General features: G+C 41.8%; 1 protein-coding gene across 10 annotated transcripts in view; it reads left to right on the top strand.

Moving 5' to 3' along the window:
* Positions 1-24,636, top strand: part of LOC134226322 (CD151 antigen-like) — a 335,335-nt gene extending 310,699 nt beyond the window's left edge. For all 10 annotated transcript variants that reach the window (XM_062707031.1, XM_062707037.1, XM_062707029.1 and 7 more), the window contains 3 exons: positions 23,413-23,586; positions 23,714-23,887; positions 24,008-24,636. In XM_062707031.1, coding sequence (XP_062563015.1) covers positions 23,413-23,586; positions 23,714-23,887; positions 24,008-24,151 — 492 coding nt within the window. In that variant the 3' untranslated portion in view covers positions 24,152-24,636. The remainder of the gene's footprint in view (positions 1-23,412; positions 23,587-23,713; positions 23,888-24,007) is intronic.
* The last annotated feature ends 868 nt before the right edge of the window (positions 24,637-25,504 follow it).

Here is a 25,504-nt window from a genome sequence, read left to right as displayed (position 1 = left end):
TTCAAATTGGCCACTTCCCCCCGGGCACCTGGAACCTACTACAGAGTGGCCAGGGAAACTGATCGTCCTGAATATGCTTTCTGAAGCATCTCCATAAAAAATATTGAAGTTTGATTCCCATATTGATAGGGTTCTGAACGTTTTTCAAATTGGCCACTTCCCCCGGGGCACCTGGAACCTACTACAGAGTGGTCAGGGCAACTGATCGTCCTGAATATGCTTCCTGAAGCAGCTCCATGAAAAATCTTGAAGTTTGATACCCATATTGATAGGGTTCTGAACGTTTTTCAAATTGGCCACTTCCCTCGGGGCACCACCTACTACAGAGTGGTCAGGGCAACTGATCGTCCTGAATATGCTTCCTGAAGCATCTCCATGGAAAATCTTGAAGTTTGATACCCATATTGATAGGGTTCTGAACGTTTTCAAATTGGCCACTTCCCCAGGGCACCTGGAACCTACCACAGAGTGGTCAGGGCAACTGATCGTCCTGAATATGCTTCCTGAAGCATCTCCATGAAAATCTTGAAGTTTGATACCCATATTGATAGGGTTCTGAACGTTTTTCAAATTGGCCACTTCCCCCGGGGCACCTGGAACCTACTACAAAGTGGTCAGGGCAACTGATCGTCCTGAATATGCTTCCTGAAGCATCTCCATAAAAAATCTTGAAGTTTGATACCAATATTGATATGGTACCGGATAATATATACGTGATTGGAAGGATATACATAATTGACCATAGTATCCGGAACCAGGTTTACTGAAATGGCCATATCTCGGATGTTTTTCAACGGATCTTAGCGCAACAGCCCGCATTCAATTTTCAATAAGATCTAGTTTCTAGGAAAATAGTGTTTATCGATGTAACTTCAAACCACACAAAAATACGAGCGGCAGAAAAAATGTGTTTTTGACATGGCCTCTGAAAATCCGGAACATCTCCGGTGTCCGGTGGCCAGTATTCGTGACCGCACATGTTCCTAAATCTTGACTAAATTTGCCGTCGAATGCTTCCGGTTTTGTCCAATTTCATCAATTTTTCAAAAAGTTATAAGGATTTGAATTTGGGCCAAATTTTGCCTATCTCAATCATTTTGCCTAACCCCTGTAGATGTCATTTAACATCAACAATTACCAAATATTGCTTGCACCACTATGGGTACACTGTTCCTTTAGTGGCGGTAAAAATTAATTTTGGTTCCCATAGTGGCGCTATTCATTTGTTTTCTTATGAGACTCGCCACTATTGGTACAGTTGCACCACTATAGGTGCAAGGGAGTCAATTTTGCAATTTTGTTAAGGAAAATCATTGTTTTCAATAGTTTTTCAAGCGAAATCTTAAGATAAGTTGCATTTAACAGGAGATTTAAAGCACGACGCATGAACTGAAACCATCGTAACGTGTATGAATATGATAAATCTCATTAAAACCCCACTACCTCCACTATTGGTGCTACCTCCACTAAGGGTACGGTTACCCTACTTTTTTTTCTTCCGAAGATTCGAAAGAATTGTATCGTCAATCGTTCGCACCTTGGGAAGATCCATAAAGTACGTCACGCAAAAATTGGCGATTTTCAACCCCCCCTCCCCCCTTCGTCACACTTTTTGTATTAACATTCTAAATTTTTTGTATGAGTCGTCACGCTGCTCGGAACCCCCCTCCCCCCTAGGAGCGTGACGTACTTTGTGGACTACATTCACAACAACATTTGCTTGATTGACGTATATGATTGGATAATCAGCACATCACTCTCATCATTCTCGCGGGGCGGTGATCCGATGAACGTGAACTACTCGGTTCATCCATTTCCTTTTAGCGGGTCACGTTATTAACGATGATTTATGTCATCTAATAATGCTCATGTTTGGCTCACACCTTTCGGTCATTATACACGCCCATGACTCGCAGACTTCACTGACAGACAGGCTCTGACTTAAATAAAACACATTGCGGGAGCATTATTATGATCACGGTTGGTTAGTTGGTTGAAGCGTGCGTTGGTGTGCAGCGAAGTGCGGCCAGTAGAAGCATCACTTCCACCCTTTGGCATGACGTGTGAAAAAAGCCTTTAACCTACATTTGGTCGTGTGGGTCGCTGATGCCGCTATCGCCGGTACTGACTAGCAGTATTTCCTATGGGCATATTTTCTCATTATCGTACAAAAGTGGAGGAACCGGCTGAATAAGTACACTCGAGTGGTATGAACCCTCTTCTGCTCTGGCTGAGACGTCGGTCCAAATTAAATTATTCCTATATAAGCACATCATCAAGTCCTGCTCGACCATAATGAACAAGGCGACATTGTCCTGCGGGATTCTGTGTGAAGTAATTCTAGGCGTCTCCTCCTTCCACATCATATACCTATCGTCCTTACCTCGGTATTTATTTGCCAGAGGGGCTTGGGGGGAGAGAACACTCGATAAAGGTATATTCAAAAGATTATCGCAATCAGCTTCGGGCCAACGTCCAATCCGTACGACCATCGTTCCCTGTCTTATTATTGGTGGAGTGAGGTTACCCGAAAATTCCAACGACAAGACACTTGTCGTGACATGCCAATGGTGAAATTAGGGATACAGTTGATGGTCAAATTATGCTTCTGGGAAGTTCGAAGGTTTGTTCTATTGACTATTTGAACACACTTTTTCACTGCCACATCAGCGAAGGCGAGTTTGGTTTTACATGTTTTCTGATATGGAATATATCTTTAAGGCCAAGGCATGAATGTACAAATGATGGTTATTACAATAAAATAACAAATAAAAATCCAGCGCTGATTTATATTTATAATCTAATCAACACTTCATATTTGTTCGCAATATCGGAACATTCACTGTACATACCCTAGGAGCAGTTAAGAACGACCCCACTCACCTTTTTGGCACGACCGTTCAAATGCAAGCAAGAGCAAGTTGATGGCTTGCATTGGAATTATTTCGCGGTGGTTTGAACAGGTGTTCCTTACACACTTTCTCTCGTCCTTCCTACCATCATGTCGCTGTCTGTGACATGGGACCAGACAATTAAACTGGCACATCTCCACCGTCCCACCTCCAACAGCGCCAACCGAAATTGTTCGCCTAAAGCTCCGCGAAGCAATTTCATGTTCCCCTGGGGAGCAGTACCATGGCCTTTGGCAAGGTGCTCCATTGGGACGTGCGTCCAGTTAGTCAGTCAGTAGTGGCGGTATTGGCGTGATTAAGTAATTACGGGTAATTGTAATGGAATTCGGGTTCCAATTAGGATGCTCCTTTGAAGATGAGACGACAACCTCTTCACCAGTAGCGGACTCACTCCACTGGTGAGTCTTTTGAAGGTAGAACCAGATCGTAATATGTTATCAAGCTTGTTTGAGGTTGCGTGGCGATATCTCGTTTATTTAATTACGAGGTTCTAGATGATGGATGGTCCTTACAGAACGCGGCGCTAGCTTTTCTTCAGAAGTATTCGTCTTCGTATAACAAGTGTGTGACCATAATTGCTTGAAACAAGACTAAAGCTACAAGTACACTCTTTGTCAAGCTGAAAACATTTGTCAAGTTTGCTATGCCATTATCTAATCATTCTGATAAACTGGATGATCATGAAAAGTATTTATCATTGTGGCGAAGAGTGTACTACGAGCTTGTGGAATGATTCAGGTAGGATGGCATCGCTTCGATAGGCCGGCTTCCTACGCCATAAACTATCTACATCTGTTGTATCTGAACAAACGTACCGAAATCAGCACAGTATAATTATTCATTATGATGAATGCTCTATTAAACGTAACGGTGACAAGTTTATAATCGATTGATTTAGTGTAATTAGACGTTCAGACTAGCAGCAGCTGACAGAAGCACAGATTAATTTCTTGGAAAATAGTGGGACAGCAATTCGATCGTCATGTTGCCCGGATACACACTTGTTAGCTAATGTTAGTTGTTTAATATGGCATGCAAGAAATATGGATAACAATAGACATTTATCAGATCAGTTTTATTAGTTTTTCCTCTAAACAGTCTAATTAGCATACTACCCGCAATGCTGGGTAGACACCTTTTCGGGATTAGTTTTACCATAGTCACATTGTCAGCTAAAGCTGGGTCGATTTTGACACGGGTTTATATTTGCGCGTTTTAAGCCTTTATCGTACAACAAAGTTGTACCGAAAGGCTATATGATCACTCCAAAAACGATTTTTTATAAGAGGGTCATTGACTCATAGTGTTGTATACCAATCGACTCAGCTCAACGAACTCAGGTAAAGTCTTTCTTTTTCTTCCTAAGTAATGGAGGGAGAATCTGCTCAACAGACATCCTGGGTTGTCCAGGAAGTGCGGGGTTAGGGACCACCTCCAATAGCAAACGAGGGAGGCAGGACCCGACCCGCTAAACCGTTCCCATTGCCGCCAAGCCCATAGTCCCTTCGGTACAACCAGAAAGTAAAGCCTGTCCACGTTAAACTTCGGACAGTTAGATAATGTTCAATTGATTTGTCGCCATTTCATCAATTTGGACGAGAGCTAAGACATGCTGAAAGCAACAGTAAAGCGAAGATATTGAGCTGTCATGTAAATAGATCGTATCAGTGGTTAGTAAAAATGTTTAAAAATCGCATTGGTAGATGGGTGTCCGAAATTTAACGTGGACAGGCTTTAATACTTCAAAGTGGGGGCAGTGCACAACGCACCCTCGAGGTTAGCTGCGTGTCCTTGCAGCACCGAACATCGTGACTCGCTTTTTTAGAAGAACACCATGGTATCGTGCCAGGGCATTGCCGGCTTTCCAGGTGGCCTTACCACGCTCTATGTCCTCGGAAGGTGGGAAGGGTCGACTTCGCGCCTGCTTCCCTCTGCACGACTGGTATCAAGAATGATGATGCCGCGTGCACCCCAAATTGACCTCTCTGCGATAGGGTCTATTCACCAACACACAGAGGGACTTGCCGACGCGGTGCCTACGCCTGCCCCAGCCTTGACGAGGACCCCTTTCCGTCCTCGGGCTCGGAACCCGCCCGGTTGACCGACGCCGCGAAAGCGACGATACCATGTTGTTCTTCGCGCGGCCACTTGTTCGATAAAAGGATCGAGTTCGACCACAGGGCATGACCACCGGTATGACCCATGAAGCCGACTCCGATCCCTTGGACCAACTCTTATTTGCGCCTGAACTAGCCATCCTTGAGTCCACACGCCACCTTCTGTGTAGCTCCGAGAAAATTTGGGCGATAGCCGATAAAACGACGTTCCAGCCAACTTCATCTTTACACATCCTCCGAACTAGGTTGTCCGGGGTAGTGTCCAGACCACATGTGGCAAGTATGTGGTCACGCATTGTGCGAAAACGTGAACACACGAACAACGCGTGTTCTGCCGTTTTCTCTAAACCTGCGCACACCAAACACTCGGGTGAGGCCGAGCAAGCCAGCTGCGTTACCTGCACTGTGATTTTGCAGCACGCTTAAACGCCGGGCACATCGAACCCCCCATGGGGTGCTTGCTGTTCACAGCTTTGCTGGAACAAACCAAACAATTGGGAGTGTTCGTGCAGCATTGTGCCTTATGTCCTTCCAATCCGCAGCGTCGGCAGAGATTGCTTCTGTCAGGGCTTTTACAGTCCCATTGCTTGTACCCCGGTTCCAGGCACTTGAAGCATACCGACCATCCCACCTTGACGTTCCCTATCTTGACTACCTTGGAGGTGTCCGCTGCAGATAGCCGACCCAATGCTACCTGCGTCCCTGCTGGACCTTTCCGTAGCCGAACGGCTGCGGTGGGCGTCTCCACTTTACACTGTCGCCGCAGTGCCGTGACGAGCTCTTCGACTTCGGTGATCTCGTCCAGGTATTTAACCCTTAGATTCACCTCCGTCGTGAGTGCCCTCACTTTGACCGTCTCGCCTAGGACTTCCTCCGACAACTTCTTGTAGGCGGCGCCTTTTTGTGAGACGCCCGCTTCAGTTCGAGGATAATATCGCCCATCCGGGTACGTCTTATTCGACGTACGTCGGCGCCGAGTTCTCCGAGCTTGACGTCACTCCTCATCGCCTTCAATACGTCCGAGTACTTAGCTTCGTCCGTTTTGATGACTAGGGCATCGCACCTGGAGCGATTGGCGCATATCCTAGACTTCTTGCTACCCTCATTCGCCTGGGCCTTCTTTTCAGCCCTTGACGTCTTCGGTTTCCTCTTGTTCTTGACCAGGGTCCAGGAGGCGTCATCCCCCTCTATTTCCTTGGTCGGGTGCGGCTGAGAGCTCTCAGCCTGCCGTAACCCCTTACCACCGTCTTTCCTGGGTGGACGGACCTTTCCAGGTCCTTCTTCCCCCGATTTGGAGGTACCTGGCCGGGGTTCAGCTTCCCAGCCCCACTACCCTTGTTCGGGGTAGTAACCCTCCGCGTTTTGGAGCGGCCCCCAGGGAGCTCATCCCCTGGAGACTGTCTCCTCCGGTTTTGTTTCTGCTCCGTTGGAGCAGTCACCCCCGACGTGCCCGTAAATACTTGAGCCTCAGTCTGGGTAGACTTTGGTACCACCGTCTTCGCTGGCACCCCCCTCTGTCGATTCGACCTTGCCCGAGTCCGCGAATCCTTGGGCCTCAGTCTGGGTAGACCTCGACTCCACGGATTTCACGGGTTTACACTTGGCCGTCCCGACCGCCCTCTCCAGCTTGGCGTCCAGCATCGACTTTCGAAGTTTCAGCAAGCTCCTCTTGAGTTCCTTACTGATATTATGCTTCGATGACGCAAAGTCGATGATGGCGTCCAGCTGTTCCGTCGCCACCTCGAAGGCCGAAAGCCCATCGCGTTTGCGGTTCATCGCCTTCACAAGCCATGGGCCGTCTATAACCTCTACCGGCGGAGCCTGGGAGATGGTTAAGTGACCCACGCTGGCGCTGCGCACTGAGCTGCCGACTATTGCCTCTGGCCTCCTAGGCGGAGACCTGAACAACCCACCTCTTGCGAAGGGGTTGTCGAAGGGACAATTACTGTGGAGGGTGCCCAGGTACCCCACAGACTCCGTTAAAGGCCTAGCTTATTATTTCACCCCCCTGGCCATGCATCTCCTCGGCACGGGTCGCTTAACGCCTTGGGATTAGGGGTTAGGGACGATGGTCCCGTTGGTCGCACCCACTCACTCTAGCTGATGTCAGAAGGACAACAGTGCCCAGGCTGCACTACCAGCTAAGTACGCAACCCTTAGCTGGCGGTCAATTGTCATCGGAAGACCCGTGGAAGCGTGAGATTGGAACTTGTGAGGACCAGAGCTGTGTAGGTCGCTCCTTCCCAGATGTCAACTTACCATTTCGCAGCCCAATGAGGTGATGTCTGTATGTGTGTGTATATGTGTGTGTATGTGAGTATGCGTACAAATTTCCTAAAGAAAATTCTAAAAAAAATCAATTAGGAAAATTTTCTGAGTAATTTTCAAAGCATTTTCTAAAGAACTATTTGAAGCAATATCCAAATAAATACCAAAATGAATTCCTAGAGAAGTTTATGAAGAAATACTTAAATAGGAAGAGCTGCTGAAGGAAATAATTCCTAAATCTTTTTCCGAAGGAATTCATAAAACAATTTCCGTAGGTGTTCCAAAATAGAAATTTTCAAACGAATCCTAAAAAAAATCCCCAAGACATTTCTGAAGGATTTGACGCCACAATACACGGTTCGAGGCCACATCTCTCCATCCTCGCCAAATCTACCTAGCTTGTTGTGCTCAATCCTTATTGTATCTTCCGGGTCGGAAGTCATGGACGAAAACCATCTGGATATCGGGTTCGTCCTTTGCACACCGCCAAAGATGGTCCTAAGAATGCGTCTCTCGAATACCCCGAGTGCTTCCAAGTTCTTCTCAATCATGGTCTAAGTCTCATTTCCAGAGGCAATAATAAACCTGGTAATTCCAGGTTTTCCAGGTTTTGACGTAGGACTTACTTTACTATACTGGTGTCATTTATTTTTTGGAAATCGAGAGCGTTACGCTGAATGGGAATATTTCGAACGTTACTAGCGTCTTTATCGTTCGATGGATGTTTAAGACTCAAGATTTTTAACGATAAGCTATTGAAAATTTCAATTCTTGTCAAGGCCAATCAAAATTTCATATGAAATCAATCTCGTGCATTCCTAACACGGACATCAAAATGTATTTCCACGTGCTTTCGGGTCCACCGCAAGATTTTCTTTGTGTATAAAAAAAGCTGTGCCTCCCGTGTGTTAGTCATTCCAGTTCGAGACAGCACGGACGTACGGACGTTTTTTTGCTCCCGCATTTTTCTAAGTATTATTTCTCGTTAGTTCGCTGTTTACATTTTCGCTTCGTTGCGTTGGCGTTATATTCTCCCGGACCCGTCATGGGAGATACTGTGGCCAAATCGATCGCGAATAAAACGCGGAAGCGTTCATCGAAGGAGGTTATTTCTGACAAGGGAAGTGTAAAGCTTCTCTTGAACAACAAGTATTCCTCGCTCAAGGATGGTGACGCCGGCAATCTACTGGGTATCACGAAAAAACAGAAGAAGCAACAGCCTCTGTTCCTCGATAAGTCACCAGAGCGGAAGGAAAAGTGCCCGCCTTCGCCCGACCTCCGGAAACTAATCGCCCGGGACCGGAAGTGCACCTTTCGACTGTGCGTCGAAGGTGTGAAATTAATGATCGAGGGAAGGTCTCACTTCGACAAGGTGCTGGAGAACCTGAATGAGAAACGGTTCCAGGTTTACACCACGACGTTCCCGGGAGCTGGTGTACCTGGAGCACGGTACTACCACGATGAAGGACCTCAAGCAAATCAAGGCCATCAACAGCACTGTCGTCGAGTGGACAAAGTACAAGCCCGTACATCGTAACGACATGCAGTGCATGAACTGTCTCCGCTTCAGCCTTGGCTCACGGAACTGCTTCATGAATGCACGATGCAGCCGGTGCGGCGGAGACCACGGTATCGATGAGTACGAGCAAATGGAAGAGGCTGACCCCAAGTGTGCCAACTGTGGGGAAAAGCATCGGACTACCATGAAGGCCTGCCCGAAACGCGCGGAGTTCTGAGAAATCCGCAAGAAAGCTTTCACATTGTGAAACAATTGATGTAACGATGAGTAAAACTAATCTAAAAAAAGTGTTCTTCTCTAGACAAGTTAGGTAATGACTGAAGTACACATAGACTAGATAATAAGTATTTATTGTACAAAGTATAATTGGTCTACATTTGATTGACGGCAAATAAATAAATAAATAAATAAAAAATCGTCCAGTCCGAATCTCGCCCCCATTGCTCGACGAACGGAACTTCCCGACAATCCCGCGTCGGTCGAGCCCGGTCCTTCCGCCAAGAGCCGCAAAGAAGACTCGCAGCTGTTGCTGCCTCGGTCCCACCGGAAGTCAAACCAAGCAAAGCAACACCCGACCCGTCCACCAGCGAATGACCGTCGATCCCTTCTTCAGGATTTCGCCAGCAGCAAGATGAGCATCCTCTACCCCCGGATGATTCCGCTCAGCTCTACACCCCGGAGCAGCTGGCTCCGATATTCAGCCAACTTGCGCCTCCGCTTCGAAGCTACGAAGTAAGCGTAACAATTCCAGGTTTTAGGCTGGTGAGGTTTGATCGAGCAAGCTCTAGAGGGGGAGGCGTGGCAATCGCCTTGCTGTGCAATCTCGCCTGCCGCCTGCTGCTGGATTTCAAGCTGAAAATCATCGATTCTATTGGAGTGAAAGTCACCACATCCGTTGGAGTCGTCACGTTCCTCGTGGCTTACTGTCCCACACAAGTCAAAGTCAACGACGTCTCATCGGCCGAACTACGAATGGATATAGCGAAGCTCACTCGGCGGCAGGGGCAGCACAAATCATGGAGAAACACCGTCTCAAACCGGAACGGAGTCGTCTAGTCCAACGACGAGCTGCAGGGCCACTACATAATCCTGAGCCCTGACAGCCCTACCCGGTTGACACGGTCCGGGACCCATGCAACACTCGACATCTTCATCACGAACATGAACGGTCACGTCTCCCAGCCGGTCGTCTTCCAGGAACTCACCTCGAACCACTATCCGGTGGTGGCGGAAGTTGGAACTTCGGTGAATTCGCACGAGCTAACCCGGCTAAACTACCACCAAGTCAACGAGGCGCTCTCCCTAGCCCGTGAGCAGAATGTACCAAAGGCCCAGCAGGTAAGCAACACCCTGGCCATTGATACGCTCACCAAAGATTTGATCCGTCTGCGAAATGTCACACGCAGGCAGTACCAACGTACTGGGCTGCCTGCGCTCAAGACCCAGTGCAATCGCATGACTAAAATCATCCAATCCAGAATGGTTGACCTCAGAAATAATGATTTTTCCACGCTCTCCCAGGCAGTGCTAAGCCGTTCTGGAAGTTGAATCATCAAAAAACATGAAGGCCCCAGGCTTCGACAACATCCTAAATCTCGAGCTCAAACACATGAGTGTCTCATTCTTTGAGCACTTTTCGCTGATATTCAATCAGTGTATGCGACTCAGCTACTTCCTATCGTCCTGGAAGTCTGTGAAAGTCATTCCCATCAGGAAGCCTGGGAAGGATCCTTCCTCTCCAAAAAGCTATCGTCCCATCAGTCTTCTCTCAGAGTTATCCAAGCTGCTTGAAAAAGCAATTTACCACCGTCTACTCGAAACGTCTTGCGCGATGAGCAGTTTGGTTTCCGACGTGGTCGATCAACCGTACACCAACTGACCCGAGTTACCAACGTCCTCAGACGGAACAAGTTTGTCTCTCACACATCCGCCATGGCCTTACTCGATGTCAAGAAGGCATTCGACAATGTATGGCATGATGGTCAGGTGTACAAACTACATCGCTACAATCTTTCCAGCTACCTAGCAAAAATCATCAGCAACTATCTGTCGGCTAGGACATTCCGGATCTCAATCAACGGAGCGAGTTCCAATGCGTACGACATCGTCGCAGGCGTCCCGCAAGGTAGAATCTTCGGGCCACTACTGTTCAACCTGTTCACCTCCGACATGCCTGAACCTCAAGAAGGCGGCACTTTGTCATTGTTCGCAGATGACACCTCTATCGATCGTCTACATCCGCAATGGCACGACATTGGAATGGGCCAATGAGGCCGACTACCTTGGCTTGACAGCAAGCCTATTTTCAGGCAACAGGTTGACAAGACGGTGACAAAGTGTAACATTTTTCTGAAACTACTTTACCCTTTGATCAACCGCCGGTCGTCATTGTCACTGAAGAATAAGCTTGCTGTCTACAAGCAAATCATCCTCCCCGTGATCGAATACGGTATGCCGGTCTGAGAGAGCTGCGCTAAACCCCATCACCTCAATCTCCAAAGAGTGCAGAACAAATTCCTCATCATCGCTTCCAGGACACGAACTTCTGAGGTCCACCGTCTGGCTGGACGCTCCACGAGCGCTTTGGTGAGTGTAACGATCGGTTTAGGGCCCGTTGCTTAGCTTCGGATCAGGCCGCTATTAGGGCGCTAGTTCCAATCTAGGTTATCAAATTCTCAATGTAAATATTAGTGTACATAGTAGTTAGGTTATCAAATTTTTATAATTACACTAGCGCCTCCTAAAGGCCGTCATGATAAAGTGAAATTATAATTTTAAAAAAAATTGTCAGTTAACATTGAAAACATTTAAAAATCGAAGTTGGAGGGCCAAGCCGGCCGATCATTTTTTATGTAAAATAATAATTGTAGAACAAAAATGTTTAAACAAAGAAGAATTTTACTACTACTTTCGTGTGTTAATCATTTCTGTTTGCTTTTTGCTCGTCCATTTTTTTCTCGTTCGTTTGCTGTGCTTATGTACACAGCCAGGGTTGGCATTATGCCAGACATATCTGGCACTGCCAGACTTTTTGGCACTAAAAGTGAAAAATAGAAACCATCCACAATGCCAGACTTTTCAAATTTCAGACAGATTTTTTTTTACCAAAATGGATAGACTATGAGTCAAACAAAATCGTCTAATACAAGTTGGCTGCTTGGGTTGCTACTCCATTATGACCAGATCAACTATTCTTGCACAGGGAACCAACAGATGTTTGCTTGGGACTAGTACACATCTTCAATGTACAAGTACTGGTGATCTCATTTGTTAGGTCATACTGGCGCCTGCCACATTAGAATGCAATTCAATGTAGGGAAGGAGGAGGAAATGATGATGTAATCACTCGCCCACTGCAAGCCGAATATACCTCTGCACTTGCCACGAGTTCATGCGGAACTTGTTGGAATTTTGAACTTGTTGGAATTTCTTGGTTAACGAGCTGCTAATGTGACAGATAGGAAAAAGCAACTGATAGAATTTCTTATTGGATGCAGGAAACGAGCTCTTTCGTTCATTTCCCATTCTAGCAGTTACTATTAGAATAGTCAAGTTGAAGGTATATCATTGAAATGGAAACGGTACGGAAGTCCATTTCCAGTAGCGATTGCAAGAACATGAGGCAGTGTTAGGCAGAAGCAGTATGTTGATGGACCTGAGTTGCCAACGGAGGTCCTTCGGAGTATTCGAGGCATCGGTAAAAGTGGACAGTTCATAAAATTTATCCGTCTCTGAATAACGAATGATTGATGTGGCCCATTCTCATGGACCTGAGTGGCCACCGTAGGTCCTACGGAAGATCCAAAACCTCCGTAGAAGTGGTTAATTCATGATACTCATTTTAGAGAAGCGCCTTTTGTTCAAATCTTTTTATTATCGTACTCTGGATAACTGATGTTTTTCTTAACCCCTTCTCATGGATTTGTTACGCTCCAGAAGATCAAAATCCTCTGTTGTTATTGTCGGAGTCTTTCTATTTCCACCAAATCATAAAACATAATACCATATTTTTTCTTTCAAAATTCATATATTTTCAACACTTTCACTTTAGCACACCTACCGTCAACAACATCCGTCTTAAAACTGAAGCTTTTGTCCCAAATTGTAAATAGGGTTGGCATCTATGATACACTGTTATAAATATTCAAGCAGAATGCGAGTAATGTTAAGTAGCTTTAATTAATTCAAATATTAGAATATTATTTAATTCAAATTTATTTCAAATCAATCCTACATCTTCCTCTTCTCCTACTCTTTACTCAAACATCATAAATTATATATTTTTGAAATATTCCTTTTGATTAATTCTCTATATCTTTTAGGTAGGTATTTGAATATAAATTTTATTTCTTTAAACATTTTCAGATGAATGATGAAAAATTAATGCGACATGTTGCTCCATTTTTTGATTGAAACCAGATTATCTAAGTGATGCGTACCTGTGAAGATAAAACGTTTTAATAGAAATTTCATTTTTTTTAATACTCACCAAAAGTTTTTAACATTATTCGAAGACTATTTCGTCTACACGTTGGTACAAAAGAAACCAAAATTGAGGGAAAACCTAAAAACAACTAAAAGTAACGAAATTAGCAATAAAAATACCTTTAATCTCCTTCCCTTTTCTGCATCAAATGCATCAAAACCAGAAAAATCCCAACAATATTTTTGGTTCATCAAAGTTTACACTTTCTAACACTTTACACGTGGCAACAGCTGATCTTGTTCATGTAGTCATGGGTAGAGCTTACCAGGCTCTTAAAAATCAATTTTGCATGAAAACCAGAAAAAATCCAACAACATTTTAGGTTCATCAAAGTTTACACTTTCTAACTCTTGACACGTGGCAACAGCTGATCTTGTTCATGTAGTCATGGGTAGAGCTTACCAGGCTCTTGAAAATAAATCTTACATCAAAACCAGAACAATTCCAACAATATTTTCAGTTCACCAAAGTTTACACTTTCTAACTCTTTACATATGGCAATAGTTGATCTTGTTCATGCAGTCATGGGTAGAGCTTACCAGGCTCTTGAAAATCAATCTTGCATCAAAACCAGAAATAATCCAACAACATTTTCTGTTCATCAAAGTATACACTTTCTAACTCTTTACACGTGGCAAAAGCTGATCTTGTTCATGTAGTCATGGGTAGAGCTTACCAGGCTCTTAAAAATCAATTTTGCATGAAAACCAGAAAAAAATCCAACAATATTTTCAGTTCATCGAACTTTACACTTTCTAACTCTTTACACCCGGGAACAGCTGATCCTGTGCTGATCCATGCAGTCATGGGTAGAGCTTTTCAGGCTCTTAAAAAATAATCCTGCATGTAAACAAAAAAAAAATAATATTTTCAGTTCATCAAAGTTTACACTTTCTAACTCTTTACACATGAAAACAGTTGATCTTGTTCATGCAGTTATGGGTAGAGCTTATCAGGCTCTTGAAAATCAATCTTGCTTCAAAACCAGAATATATTCAACAATATTTTTGGTTCATCAAAGTTTACACTTTCTAACTCTTTAAATATGGCAACAGCTGATCTTGTTCATGCAGTCATGGGTAGAGCTTATCAGGCTCTTGAAAATCAATTTTGCATAAAAACCAGAAACAATATTCTCAGTTCATTTCAGTTTACACTTCCTAACTCTACCTACATTTTTATCATGCAGTCATGCGGTCTTAGAGCTTATAACTCAGAGATTAAATTTGCTACGAAGGATCCACCCAGATCAAACATCCTCTCAGAGACGCACCAACCCACTCGGAGATTGGACTTTCTTCCATGTGATCCACCCGGATCAAACGTCCTCTCAGAGACGCACCAACCCACTCGGAGGTTGGATTTTTTTTTGGCATATCGTTTATTCATACGAAATATTACTAAATACAACAATTTTATACAATCAGGGAATCATCCTACTCCTCAATATTGTCAGTTTATATCAGTACATATCTTCTAACTCTTTACACATGGCAGCAGCTGATCTTGTTCATGCAGTCATGAGTTGAGCTTACCAGGCTCTTGAAAATCAATCTTGCATCAAAACCAGAAAAAAATTCAACAACATTTTCAGTTCATCAAAGTTTACACTTTCTAACTCTTTACACATGGCAGCAGCTGATCTTGTTCATGCAGTCATGAGTTTAGCTTCCCAGGTTCATAAAAATCAGTCCTGCATGTAAACCAAAAAAATATAACAATGCTTTCAGTACATCGAAGTTCACACTTTCTAACTCTTTACACATAGCAACAGCTCATCTTGTTCATGCAGTTATTGGTAGAGCTTATCGGGCTCTTGAAAATCAGGGAATCATCCTACTCCTCAATATTGTCAGTTAACACTTTCTTACTCTTAACACATGGCAATAGTTGATTTTGTTCATGCAGTCATTGGATTACCCTTTCTATTCTATACAATATGTCTGAGCATATAACTCGTAGGTTAAATTTGCATCTATAGGATCTTCCCCCGAACGAACGTCCTATTAGAGATGCACCAACCCACTCGGTGATTGAACTTTCTTCCATATGATCCATGCGGATTCTAAGATATCGACTCCAATTGCTTATTTTCATGCGTACTCGCGCCGTCAAAGGAATGAATTCCGAACAACTTTGTAGAAGTTGATAATTTCAATTTACCGAACTACTTTGTAGAAGATAACAACTCACAGATATCGATTCCAATTGCGTATTTCAGGTATACTAGCATCGCCATGAGAATGAATTCAAAATTAAATAGATTTCCAAAATAATGGTTTTTATCTTCCGAACAACTTTGTAGAAGATGACAACTTTGTTTCTCTTACAGTATGTGATTTATCGTTCCCAATAGCTATTTTATGTATACTCGCACCGCCAAGTGATTGAATTCATAACTGAACTTATTATCAACCTAATTATTTCAATCTTCCGAACAACTTTTCTGAAGATGACAACTTGCTATCTCTTACAGATTCTTGATGCTTGATGATGGCCGGATGCAGTAATGACTAGGGACTTATTTTATACTTTGGTTTTATTTTTCTGAAAAAATATATCATTAAACGAAACAGTTCCCCTAAAATAGCACATTTTGCCAAAGTCTGAAAATTTTAATAATATAATTTTTAAACTTTAAATACAATCATCAATAAGAAATTATGAAAAATTAGCCGTGCGCTAAGATGCGCGGCTACAAAGCAAGACCATGCTGAGGGTGGCTGGGTTTCGGATTGGAAATTATCTCGACTTCCCTGGGCATAAAAGTATCATCGTGCTAGCCTCATGATATACGAATGCAAAAATGGTAACCTGGCTTAGAAACCTCGCAGTTAATAACTGTGGAAGTGCTCAATGAACACTAAGCTGTGAGACGGCTCTGACTACATACCGCGTTTCTGCTCACGTGTTTCAACAATAACTACTAGAAATTTCGTACCGCCGGGCGTTACCAATTAGATTTAGAATATAATAAACAAAACTTATTAAGACAACCATTGGACTATTAGCAAACAAATAATCTATTGAAAAGTGCACGATTTTGCTAGAGCTAGTTCAAAATTCAATCGAAGCTAAAATTTCACTTTAAAACATTGTATACTTCTTTCGATGATCGATTCCGATTCGATGGAAGACGGGACGACGGCCAAACAGCGAAACGATAAACAAAACGTGATGTAATGCCAATATCTAGAATGGTTTCTGGAACTGCTTTGAACACTCAGAGGCCGGCTGTTCAGTGTTCACTCTGGTCTGTATGGTGCAGAGTACCGGGAACACATTTGACTCTGGACGAAGAACGACGACTGCAAAAACTGTCTGAGCTAGCGCATCCAATGAAACGAGAGCACGATGAAGCTCATTGATATGCCCGGAACGGCACTGAATTTTATTTCCCTTAATTACTCGCTCTCCATGGCAATGAATGATGATGGAGCAGAGGAACAACGCAACGACTTCGATTCGAAGGCGTGCGATAGGGAAAAAAATGTCAGTTGAACGCCATGTCACCCTGAATGGTGGTGCAATAAAATGACAAGAAAAAATCAAAACATGCCAAAATGATGATGTCGGTGGTGATGGCAGCTGCTGGTGCACGAATGTTTAAATATTCCGATTGGCGATTCACGATGAGGGCAAGGAGAGTCCCAACCGCAGTCAGTTTGCACAGAGATAGCTATTGATTATCGATAGGTCGAGCGATTTTTATTAGTTTCTAAAGCAAATGAAGTGCACTTAAGAAATAAAGTTGAGCATTTAATGCTTAACTGTCTGCATACTTGTTGTTATACACCCATGCCAATGGGACTGAACAGAGCTGATATGAATATTGAGTACATAGTGCAATGAAATCAAATCAACGCTGGAAATAGAGCCACGTATCAGAGATCACAAATATTCTTGTCGTTGTTGCTATCGTTGAACCTTAACAATATTGGGTAATTTTGGAAAATAATTAAAGAACAAGCTTTTTGATTCCGTGCATTCTCTTCGAAATTTCAATTTTCTTTAAACGGACGTCTTGTCGACCAAAGCCGTTGGACCACGTAAACTCGAGCATTCGTCATTTGAACAAATGTCAAAGATTTCAGAGAAAATTAACAAAATCAGTGCATTTATAAATTGCAAAAAAAAGAAAAATAGAAAAATGCGGACGATGCTGTTTTGCGAAAAGTTGCGAGTGCTGTCGAATCGATGCTGCTGTGGCTTTGCTTGTCCCGTTTAGAATGAAAGAAAAAAAAATCGTTTTGCGCTATTTTATGCCTTCTCAGCAGACCCAGCGGCAGCTCATTCGCTGGTTTCTGCACCAATCAGAACGCGGTAATGGATACTTCGCATTGAAAACAGTTTTAGCCTATTGAAACAAGCTCTTCGTGTCTAATCAATGATGAATATGAAACGTGTACTTATAATCTTTTGATTAAGGGGTTTGTTGTATAAATCTGTTCAGTCAGATGGACGCTATTCACCTTCAAAATCTTCTATTCCAGCGTAACGCTCTCGATGCCAAAATATTGAAATGACACGCGGTATAGTAAAGAAAGACATAAGTCCTACGTCAAAATTAACCTTCAAATATGTACTTCAGAAGTTCAAATTATCCTATGCTGTGCTGTAGGATCTGTCAAAGTTAACAGCGTCGGTTGTTTAGTTCTTATTTCTTTACTTGGATTCATCTATACCATTGTAAATCAATTGTAAATCGATTGAGCGGACGAACATCAATCGCAGCGGCAGTGTCGGTAGCGATCATCTTGTGTCGTCGAGAGCAGCAGAGACCATGCAAGTCTCGTTTGGATTGGTAATTTTGCCGTCGGAGATTTTCTTTACAAGATTGGGACCATCGTTTCCTCAAGTGACAAGACATTTCGAAATGATTCGAAATGAAAATATTTTGTCATGATTTCTTCAGCATAGCATAGGAACTCAGAAGCCGGAGCCGAAGCTCCGCCTTTTCGATGGATAATACCGTTATAAACCACTTGTTGGCTCCTCCTTTACATTGACCAATCAAGAGGAAATAATTTGTCACATGTAATCAATGTTTTGAGTTTCAAACTCCGCCTTTTTGGTATTGTTAGCGTTGTATGCCGTTCTTTGGCACTACCTTTTTATCGACCGATATCGTAAATCAGTTAGAACAAGAATAATCAACAATTTTCTACCAATCTTTTAGAAGTAGCGCGAAATACATTAGCTGCTTAGTTATGTAAATAATGAAACCAACATGACCAAATGCCCATGATAGCTCTCTATTTCGAGAACATTTTCCCAAATTAATCACGAACAACTTACACTCAATATATAAATTTCAGGAATCAATTTCATAGAGATATTTTTAGGGCTATTTTATAAAAATATGCCCAAATCTCTCACATATTGGAAGAAGAAAACGGCGATATCATTATTATTACCATTTTCGTGACCAATTTAGAAAAATATCTCAAAACAGAAAGCTATCAATCGATTTTTTATTCAATGTTAATATTTTGTCATTGATGAAAATATGAAAAAAGATAAATCTTTGACTTCTAGAGATGACACCATTATTCTCCCTGTCGTTGGATGTTGGTTCCCTGCCGGCTGGTCAAGATAAAATTTAAGCCGGAACTGAACTCGCATGAGCCATGATTTTGTCATTATATCAGAACAACTCTAGTCGAAGCTCCACCCCTTTGATGAATAAGACCATTGTAAACCGCTTGTTGGCTCCTCCTTCACCTAGACCGACCAAACGAAAATGTCATGTTGTGAATTACAGACTGTCTGTTAGCGTAATTTACCATTTGTAGCACCATATATTCTGTTCCACTGTTCCACTTGATGTTCGTCAAAAAACTGATTCATGGTGCTGGGTAGCACCCCGGTTTTGTTCATCGTTGATGATGATAATATCCCGTTGGAAGTTCTGAACAGAATGAGAAGGAAGAATTACGTCACCCTCTTTTATGGCTTATTTTGGTGCGCAGTTGCAACTTATCCGCTAGCGTCTGCACCCATCAGAATCAAGCAAACAAATGACGCGAGGAACAAGCGGCACCCATATTTATAGGTTTCAGTGCAGTCAATGTTTTGCTTCGAAAACAGTTTTTGGCCTATTGAAATAAGTTTTTCGGGTCATATCAAGTATGAATATGAAAGGCATACTTGAGATCTGTCGATTAAGGGGTTTTCCGAAGAGATCCGTTCACTGGGACAAACGCTATTATCATTCAAAATCTTTCAACACAGCGTAACGCGGTCGATTTGAATATTTTGAAATGACACCCGGTATAGTAAAGAGAGACGTAAGTCCTACGTCAAAATTTAGATAAACATTGTTTGATACTGACCACACACAAAGCGAACGTGACTGAATGATCGTCCCATGTTACCAATTCTAAATCTTATCACCCGAAATCCCATGTCCGGGTGTTTCCTTCCTTCTACTACTAACAATGTTGTCTCAGAAAAGAACACGTACTTCCCGTAGAAGATTCAAAATAAGGTATAAAAGAAAAGTGCATTCGCTCGCAGAGCACTCAGTCTTTTTTATACCACCACTAGAAATTCGCGGTTATTTGAAAAGATCGTTTTGTTACTTTTTGCACTTAGCCTTTTTCAAGGCTCTAAGAGTTAAAAATAATGTTCTCCTTCAGTCGCTATCGCACGGATTAGAAGGCTCTTCAGTGGAAGGGCTGAGATACAGTCTACATCCCCTGCTGAGCCAACTTGTTGTTTATTTCAGGCAGTCCTTCAGTGGGAAGGTTGCCACTGGCTAATATTTCGTGACCGGACAGATACTTCCTGAATTTTTTTTTTGATGATTCTTGTTCGAGGTAGATTTGATTTCTGTGTCGGTTTGATGAGAAGATTTTGCCAAGGAATGGTATGCAACGCCGATTATTTATCCAAAATAGTTGATGTGGAAAATTTGGACATATTATGTATCTTAAAGGGACCTCCTTAGCCGTGCGGTAAGACGCGCGGCTACAAAGCAAGACCATGCTGAGGGTGGCTGAGTTCGATTCCCGGTGCCGGTCTAGACAATTTTCGGATTGGAAATTGTCTCGACTTCCCTGGGCATAAAGTATCATCGTGTTAGCCTCATGATATACGAATGCAGAAATGGTAACTTGGCTTAGAAACCTCGCAGTTAATAACTGTGGAAGTGCTTAATGAACACTAAGCTGCGAGGCGGCAATGTCCCAGTGGGGGATGCAATGCCAACGAAGAAGAAGAAGATGTATCTTAAAGGCATAGTCAAGTCAAGTCCTACGTCCACTTAGCGGTTATGTCACAGTTTTTTTTACATTATGACCTGCATGAACATGTTCAAACATTTCTAATGAGTCATTCAGTTATTATTTTCATATTCATTCAATAACAGAAATCTAACCGCAAAACTCATTTTTGAATCATTTTCAATATTTTATAAATATAGTGAAGGTATGGTTTCCGCGGATGTTGTTCCGGATTGCGGTTTGGCCATACTGGTTTCCAGAAATCGGTGTTGAAGGAATCTTTCAAGGCTAATTTTTGGTGTAATTTCTTGCGTTTCGTGTTCTGGAAATGCTTACAACATTCTGTAACAATGATGCCAATAAATGTAATCATTGTCTAGTTCCATGATTTATCATATTTCCTGATTCATTTCGATCAATTCGGCGTCCTTCTGAAAGATCCGAAACATCATTAAATTTCTTTTGAAGGACCTTATTGGCCACCGGAGGTCCTACGGAAGATTTAGGACATACATAAAAGTGAAAAGTTCATAAGACTCAACCGTCTCTGAAAAGCGAATGATTGACGTGGTCCGTTCTCATGAGTCACTCATGAGTCAATCATGGCCACCGAAATTCCTCCGGAAAATCCGGAGCCTTCGTAAAAATGGTCAATTCACGATACTCAGAGCGCAATTTTGTTCAAATCTTTTGATTATCGTACTCTGAGTAACAAATGCTTGGCTTAACCCCTTCTCATTTCATAAAAATTATGATGGCACTTTTTACAAATATTCAAATAATAACTATGCTTATCAAAATTATTTTTGGAATACCTATGGGCTTACGAGTACCGTAGACCATTTTTAATTTGAGCTTCGTTTGTTTGTTAATCGATCAATTTAAAAATGTTTTGAATTTCATTTATTGTTACTTAGAAAATCAAAATAAAAGCAAACCCCGTTATTCTGAATGAAGTCAAGTTTCACCAATAGCTGTTCGGAACTGTTCAAATCTCCATCTCACTGAAAAAATATTCATCTCATAGCGAAAAAAAAAATACGGCACCAATTTCGTCGCTTCTTTCTATTCACATGCGTGCTAATTGCTGAAAAAAAATCACAAAAATAAGAAATAAATCAAATACCTTTCTATTGCTTTGTTATTGATGGGATAAACATCGGAGCCATGAGATGAAGTTTGGCATCCGTTCCCAGAATTAGTTATATTTTTTTGGAAATTCAGATATTTCAGAGTTAATCTAGAATCCAACAATCAATTCAATCTGAATTTTCTGAATTGTATAAAATGGTATGATTTCTAAGAATCTCATTTTTACAAATATCGAATTGTTTAAACGAATATCTTAGGCGGAAAAAGATTGAAAATTTATTACACATAGAGCAAAAGCAAAAAGAGAGTCAGAACAGAATTTTCTAATATTGGTGAAAATAATTAGTATAAGATCACATTTTTAGTTAGAATCTTTTAAATTAAAAAAAAAATAAATTAATATTAAAAACTTTTAAACAAAACACCTAAATGACTAAAAAAATAATAAAGACGAATTTCTTCGCCAGATTTTGCCAGATTTTTAGTTTGTAGCATGCCAGACTTTTCTCAAAAAGTAGTGGCAACCCTGGATGGTTATGATTTTTTTTTATGAGCTTGGAAAGTATTGAAGTTGCAAAAGGAAAACGGTCATGTCTGCCACATAAGGGTAAAAATACTACGGTGTTGCTATCACTTTTGATATAATTCATGGTCTGTGTAAAATCTGAATAGATGCATTTGTATTTTAACACTTTTTTTTAAATAAATGCCATTGCCGGATTTTTTGTTCGTATTTTTCCTAAAATCAAATCACAAAAAATTGTGCGTGGTATCTTTTTAGCGTGTGTTTGATATGCTCACAAACACATTCTCCCGCTCTATTCCGAAGTGTGCTGCTGCCAAAGAAAACGAACAGTCCCGATTTTATTTATTGAAACATAGAGCAAATATTGCATAAATTTGCTCTTTGTGGTGATAATCAAGTGGTGATAAAGTGTAAAAAGTAGTTTACGTACCTAATTTGTCGTGTCATACGCAATAAAGAGGAGAAACAGGCGATCCAAAAAGTAAGTAACAGTTTGCTTTTCGTGCGCTGCTTTCTTTGGCAATGCAATAATGGCAAGGATTTCGTAGGTGCAAATTTGTTTAGGTGATTAACACATCAAATCTTGTTACTTCTACACAAAAAAACTTATTTAAATGAAAGCTTAGACTTGAAATTGTGTGATTGAACCAAAATTATGTTCATAAATAGTGTATGTTTGCTGGAAAACGCAAATATTGTTGAGGGTGCCAACAACTGTCGCACCCTGCCAATGCCGTATTCTACCCTATTTGTTTTTATAATGTCTTTTTACAAAAAAAATAAAAAGACTAATGTATTGTTTTACTCTTACTTTAATTTCAACTTGATTGTTATGTAATAATGAAAGTACTGGAACCAAGATAATTGTGACTAACTCGAGTTTAAACAAATAGAAAGGTAAAGAATCTAACGATTCATACTAATGGATTTACGTGCAATTTTTCTCATTTTGAATTAACGAGCTCAATAAAGGATCGAGACGAGTTACTTTATATTACGAGCTCTTATTTGTTTCGTATTGATATTATAAAGGAACTACAAACTATTAATAAATTAAACTCTACGGCTTGTGTAACATTTTGAACTGTTTCCCTTTACCCATTCTTATAAAATTGGGCTCTCTCCACCTTCTCGTGCACGTGATTGAAACATTTCATGCTCTCCAGCCAACCCAACCGCAACACATGGCATGGCATAAATTTCGGCGCAGCACCAACGCTAACTCCATTCAGCTAACTGCAATTCATTTTCTTTCTTTCGCTTCAGTACACCTTCATACTGCTGTTCGTCTTCCTGCTGGAGGCAATCGTCGGCGGGTTGGCTTACCTCTACGAAACGCAGATCGAACTGGAGCTCCAGCACAGCCTCAACAGTACGTTCATGGAGCAGTACGGTGTCAGCGTGCGGCAAACCGAGGCCATCGATCGAATGCAGCAAGAGGTACCTACATACATATATGCCCAAAGTTTATCTTCCAATGACTTGCAGCAAAAATACGAACATTCATCACATTAGACTGACCGTTATCCTTTGCTTACCTTCATTCTTCCGTCCATGCAAAACACAGTTCGGCTGCTGTGGCGCGGTGCGATTCGAGGACTGGCGATACAGCGTGTGGTTGCGGTCTCGCCGGAAGGACCTGATCAGACCGACCGAGGGCCGCCGGGTGCCGGACTCGTGCTGCATCAGCATGACACCAAAATGCGGCCTCAGTGACGGTCCGAGCAACATTCCTTACACGGTACGTAGCCCGGTCTATACGAGGCTCGCACCTGAGCTTAATCAAATTAGTCAATTTGGCGAAAATTACGCCAGCTGTATCAATCCCGACTAAGAGCGTTGTGTACTTTGGCATTTGCAGGGCTGCATCTACAAGATGGCAGACGATCTGAAGCATCACCTCATCCTGCTGGGTGCCATCGGGCTGGGCATTTGCGTAATTCAGGTGTTCGGCATGATACTGTCCTGCTGTTTGTACGTGAAGCTGAAGGATGTGCTCGATTGACAAAAGCCAGCGGATCCAATAGTCGAACTAATGGATCCGCTGCCAGATAATATCAGCCTTATCTATGGCTATGACGACCAAACGATTTGAGCTCGCTTACCGGTGATTGATGCCATCGTTGTAGGTTGAAGCAACGAGGCATTTATCAGATTGAACTCAACGAGGAATATTGTAAGTAATAGGATTACGATGAGATGTGAAATGTTATAAACTAACAGTTGTACAGTTTGTAAGTAGGAACCTTAACTATAGTTTTATCATGTTGAATGATTTCAAGATTCTATATCAAGAGATGTTACTGAAATATTAATTTAAAGAATTATTTATTGTATAGAAGGAGCGTACAGACCTTGTAAAATATGAAATCCAAGCGATGTGGAGTATAGTCAATAGAACCTACTAGTAGTATCGTAATCACACAAAGCCATATCAAATCTACATAAATAACAATTAATAAGAGGAGAACATGGAAATTAAACTCAGAATTATACAAATTCAGATCATTCCTACATCCGAAAGCCAATATAAATTATATGCTTCTAGCTGCCGAAAATTTTTGTTCCGCCAGAAATTTTGGTTTGACTTTTAATTTATTTAATTCAACTTTTTGGTTCTCACCAGTCAGTGTTCAATCTTTCTCAGACATGAGACAACAATGATTGCAATTTTCATTTGAGAATTTCTCAGGTTGGAACAGTAGGCGAGTTGTCGCCGGCAATAACTTTTCAAATTATTCCAAAATTTTGGTATCAAAAGATGATGAATAAAAGAGAATAAACATTCATATTTAAAGCTAATACCTACCAGCTAAATGACAACAGTTGCGTTAAATCATTTGTTTGACGTTATGGTTTCGTGACAGGGAAAAAAATAGTTCAAAAAGTAACGGCAATTCATAATTCTAAAATAAAATCTCATGTGTGTGTTGATCATTTTCGATTTTTTGAAAATTTGATTCTTCCCGTCCCTGGTTCCAACTAATATCTTATATTTCAGCTGCTCAAAGCTTACCGTGAAAGCAAGGTGAATACTCACTTAACCTTCCTAATGTGTTCTGGTAAATATGACCCGAATCGCATTTTCAAATTGCTCTAACGTAACAATGTGAAGGTCTAAAACTAATGAACTTTCCCTATTTCGTGGACAATTATGTTCCAGAACGTTGACCTACTTTGTACGACGTTCCTGAAGAGTTCAAAAAAACTCACAATCACGGTGTTCGGATCATATTGACCCAGATTTCATTTAGCAATATCTCAAATTCACATGTTCATATACCCAAAATAATCGTCAGCTCATAAATTTTCCGAAATTATTTATCGGCCACACCGATAATCGTTGGAGGAAGGATCG

The sequence above is a fragment of the Armigeres subalbatus genome, chromosome 3, assembly GCF_024139115.2.
Source record: "Armigeres subalbatus isolate Guangzhou_Male chromosome 3, GZ_Asu_2, whole genome shotgun sequence".
Taxonomy (NCBI): Eukaryota; Metazoa; Arthropoda; class Insecta; order Diptera; family Culicidae; genus Armigeres; species Armigeres subalbatus.
The sequence above is the reverse complement of the archived record's forward strand: the minus strand, read 5'-3'. Positions and strand labels throughout refer to the sequence as shown.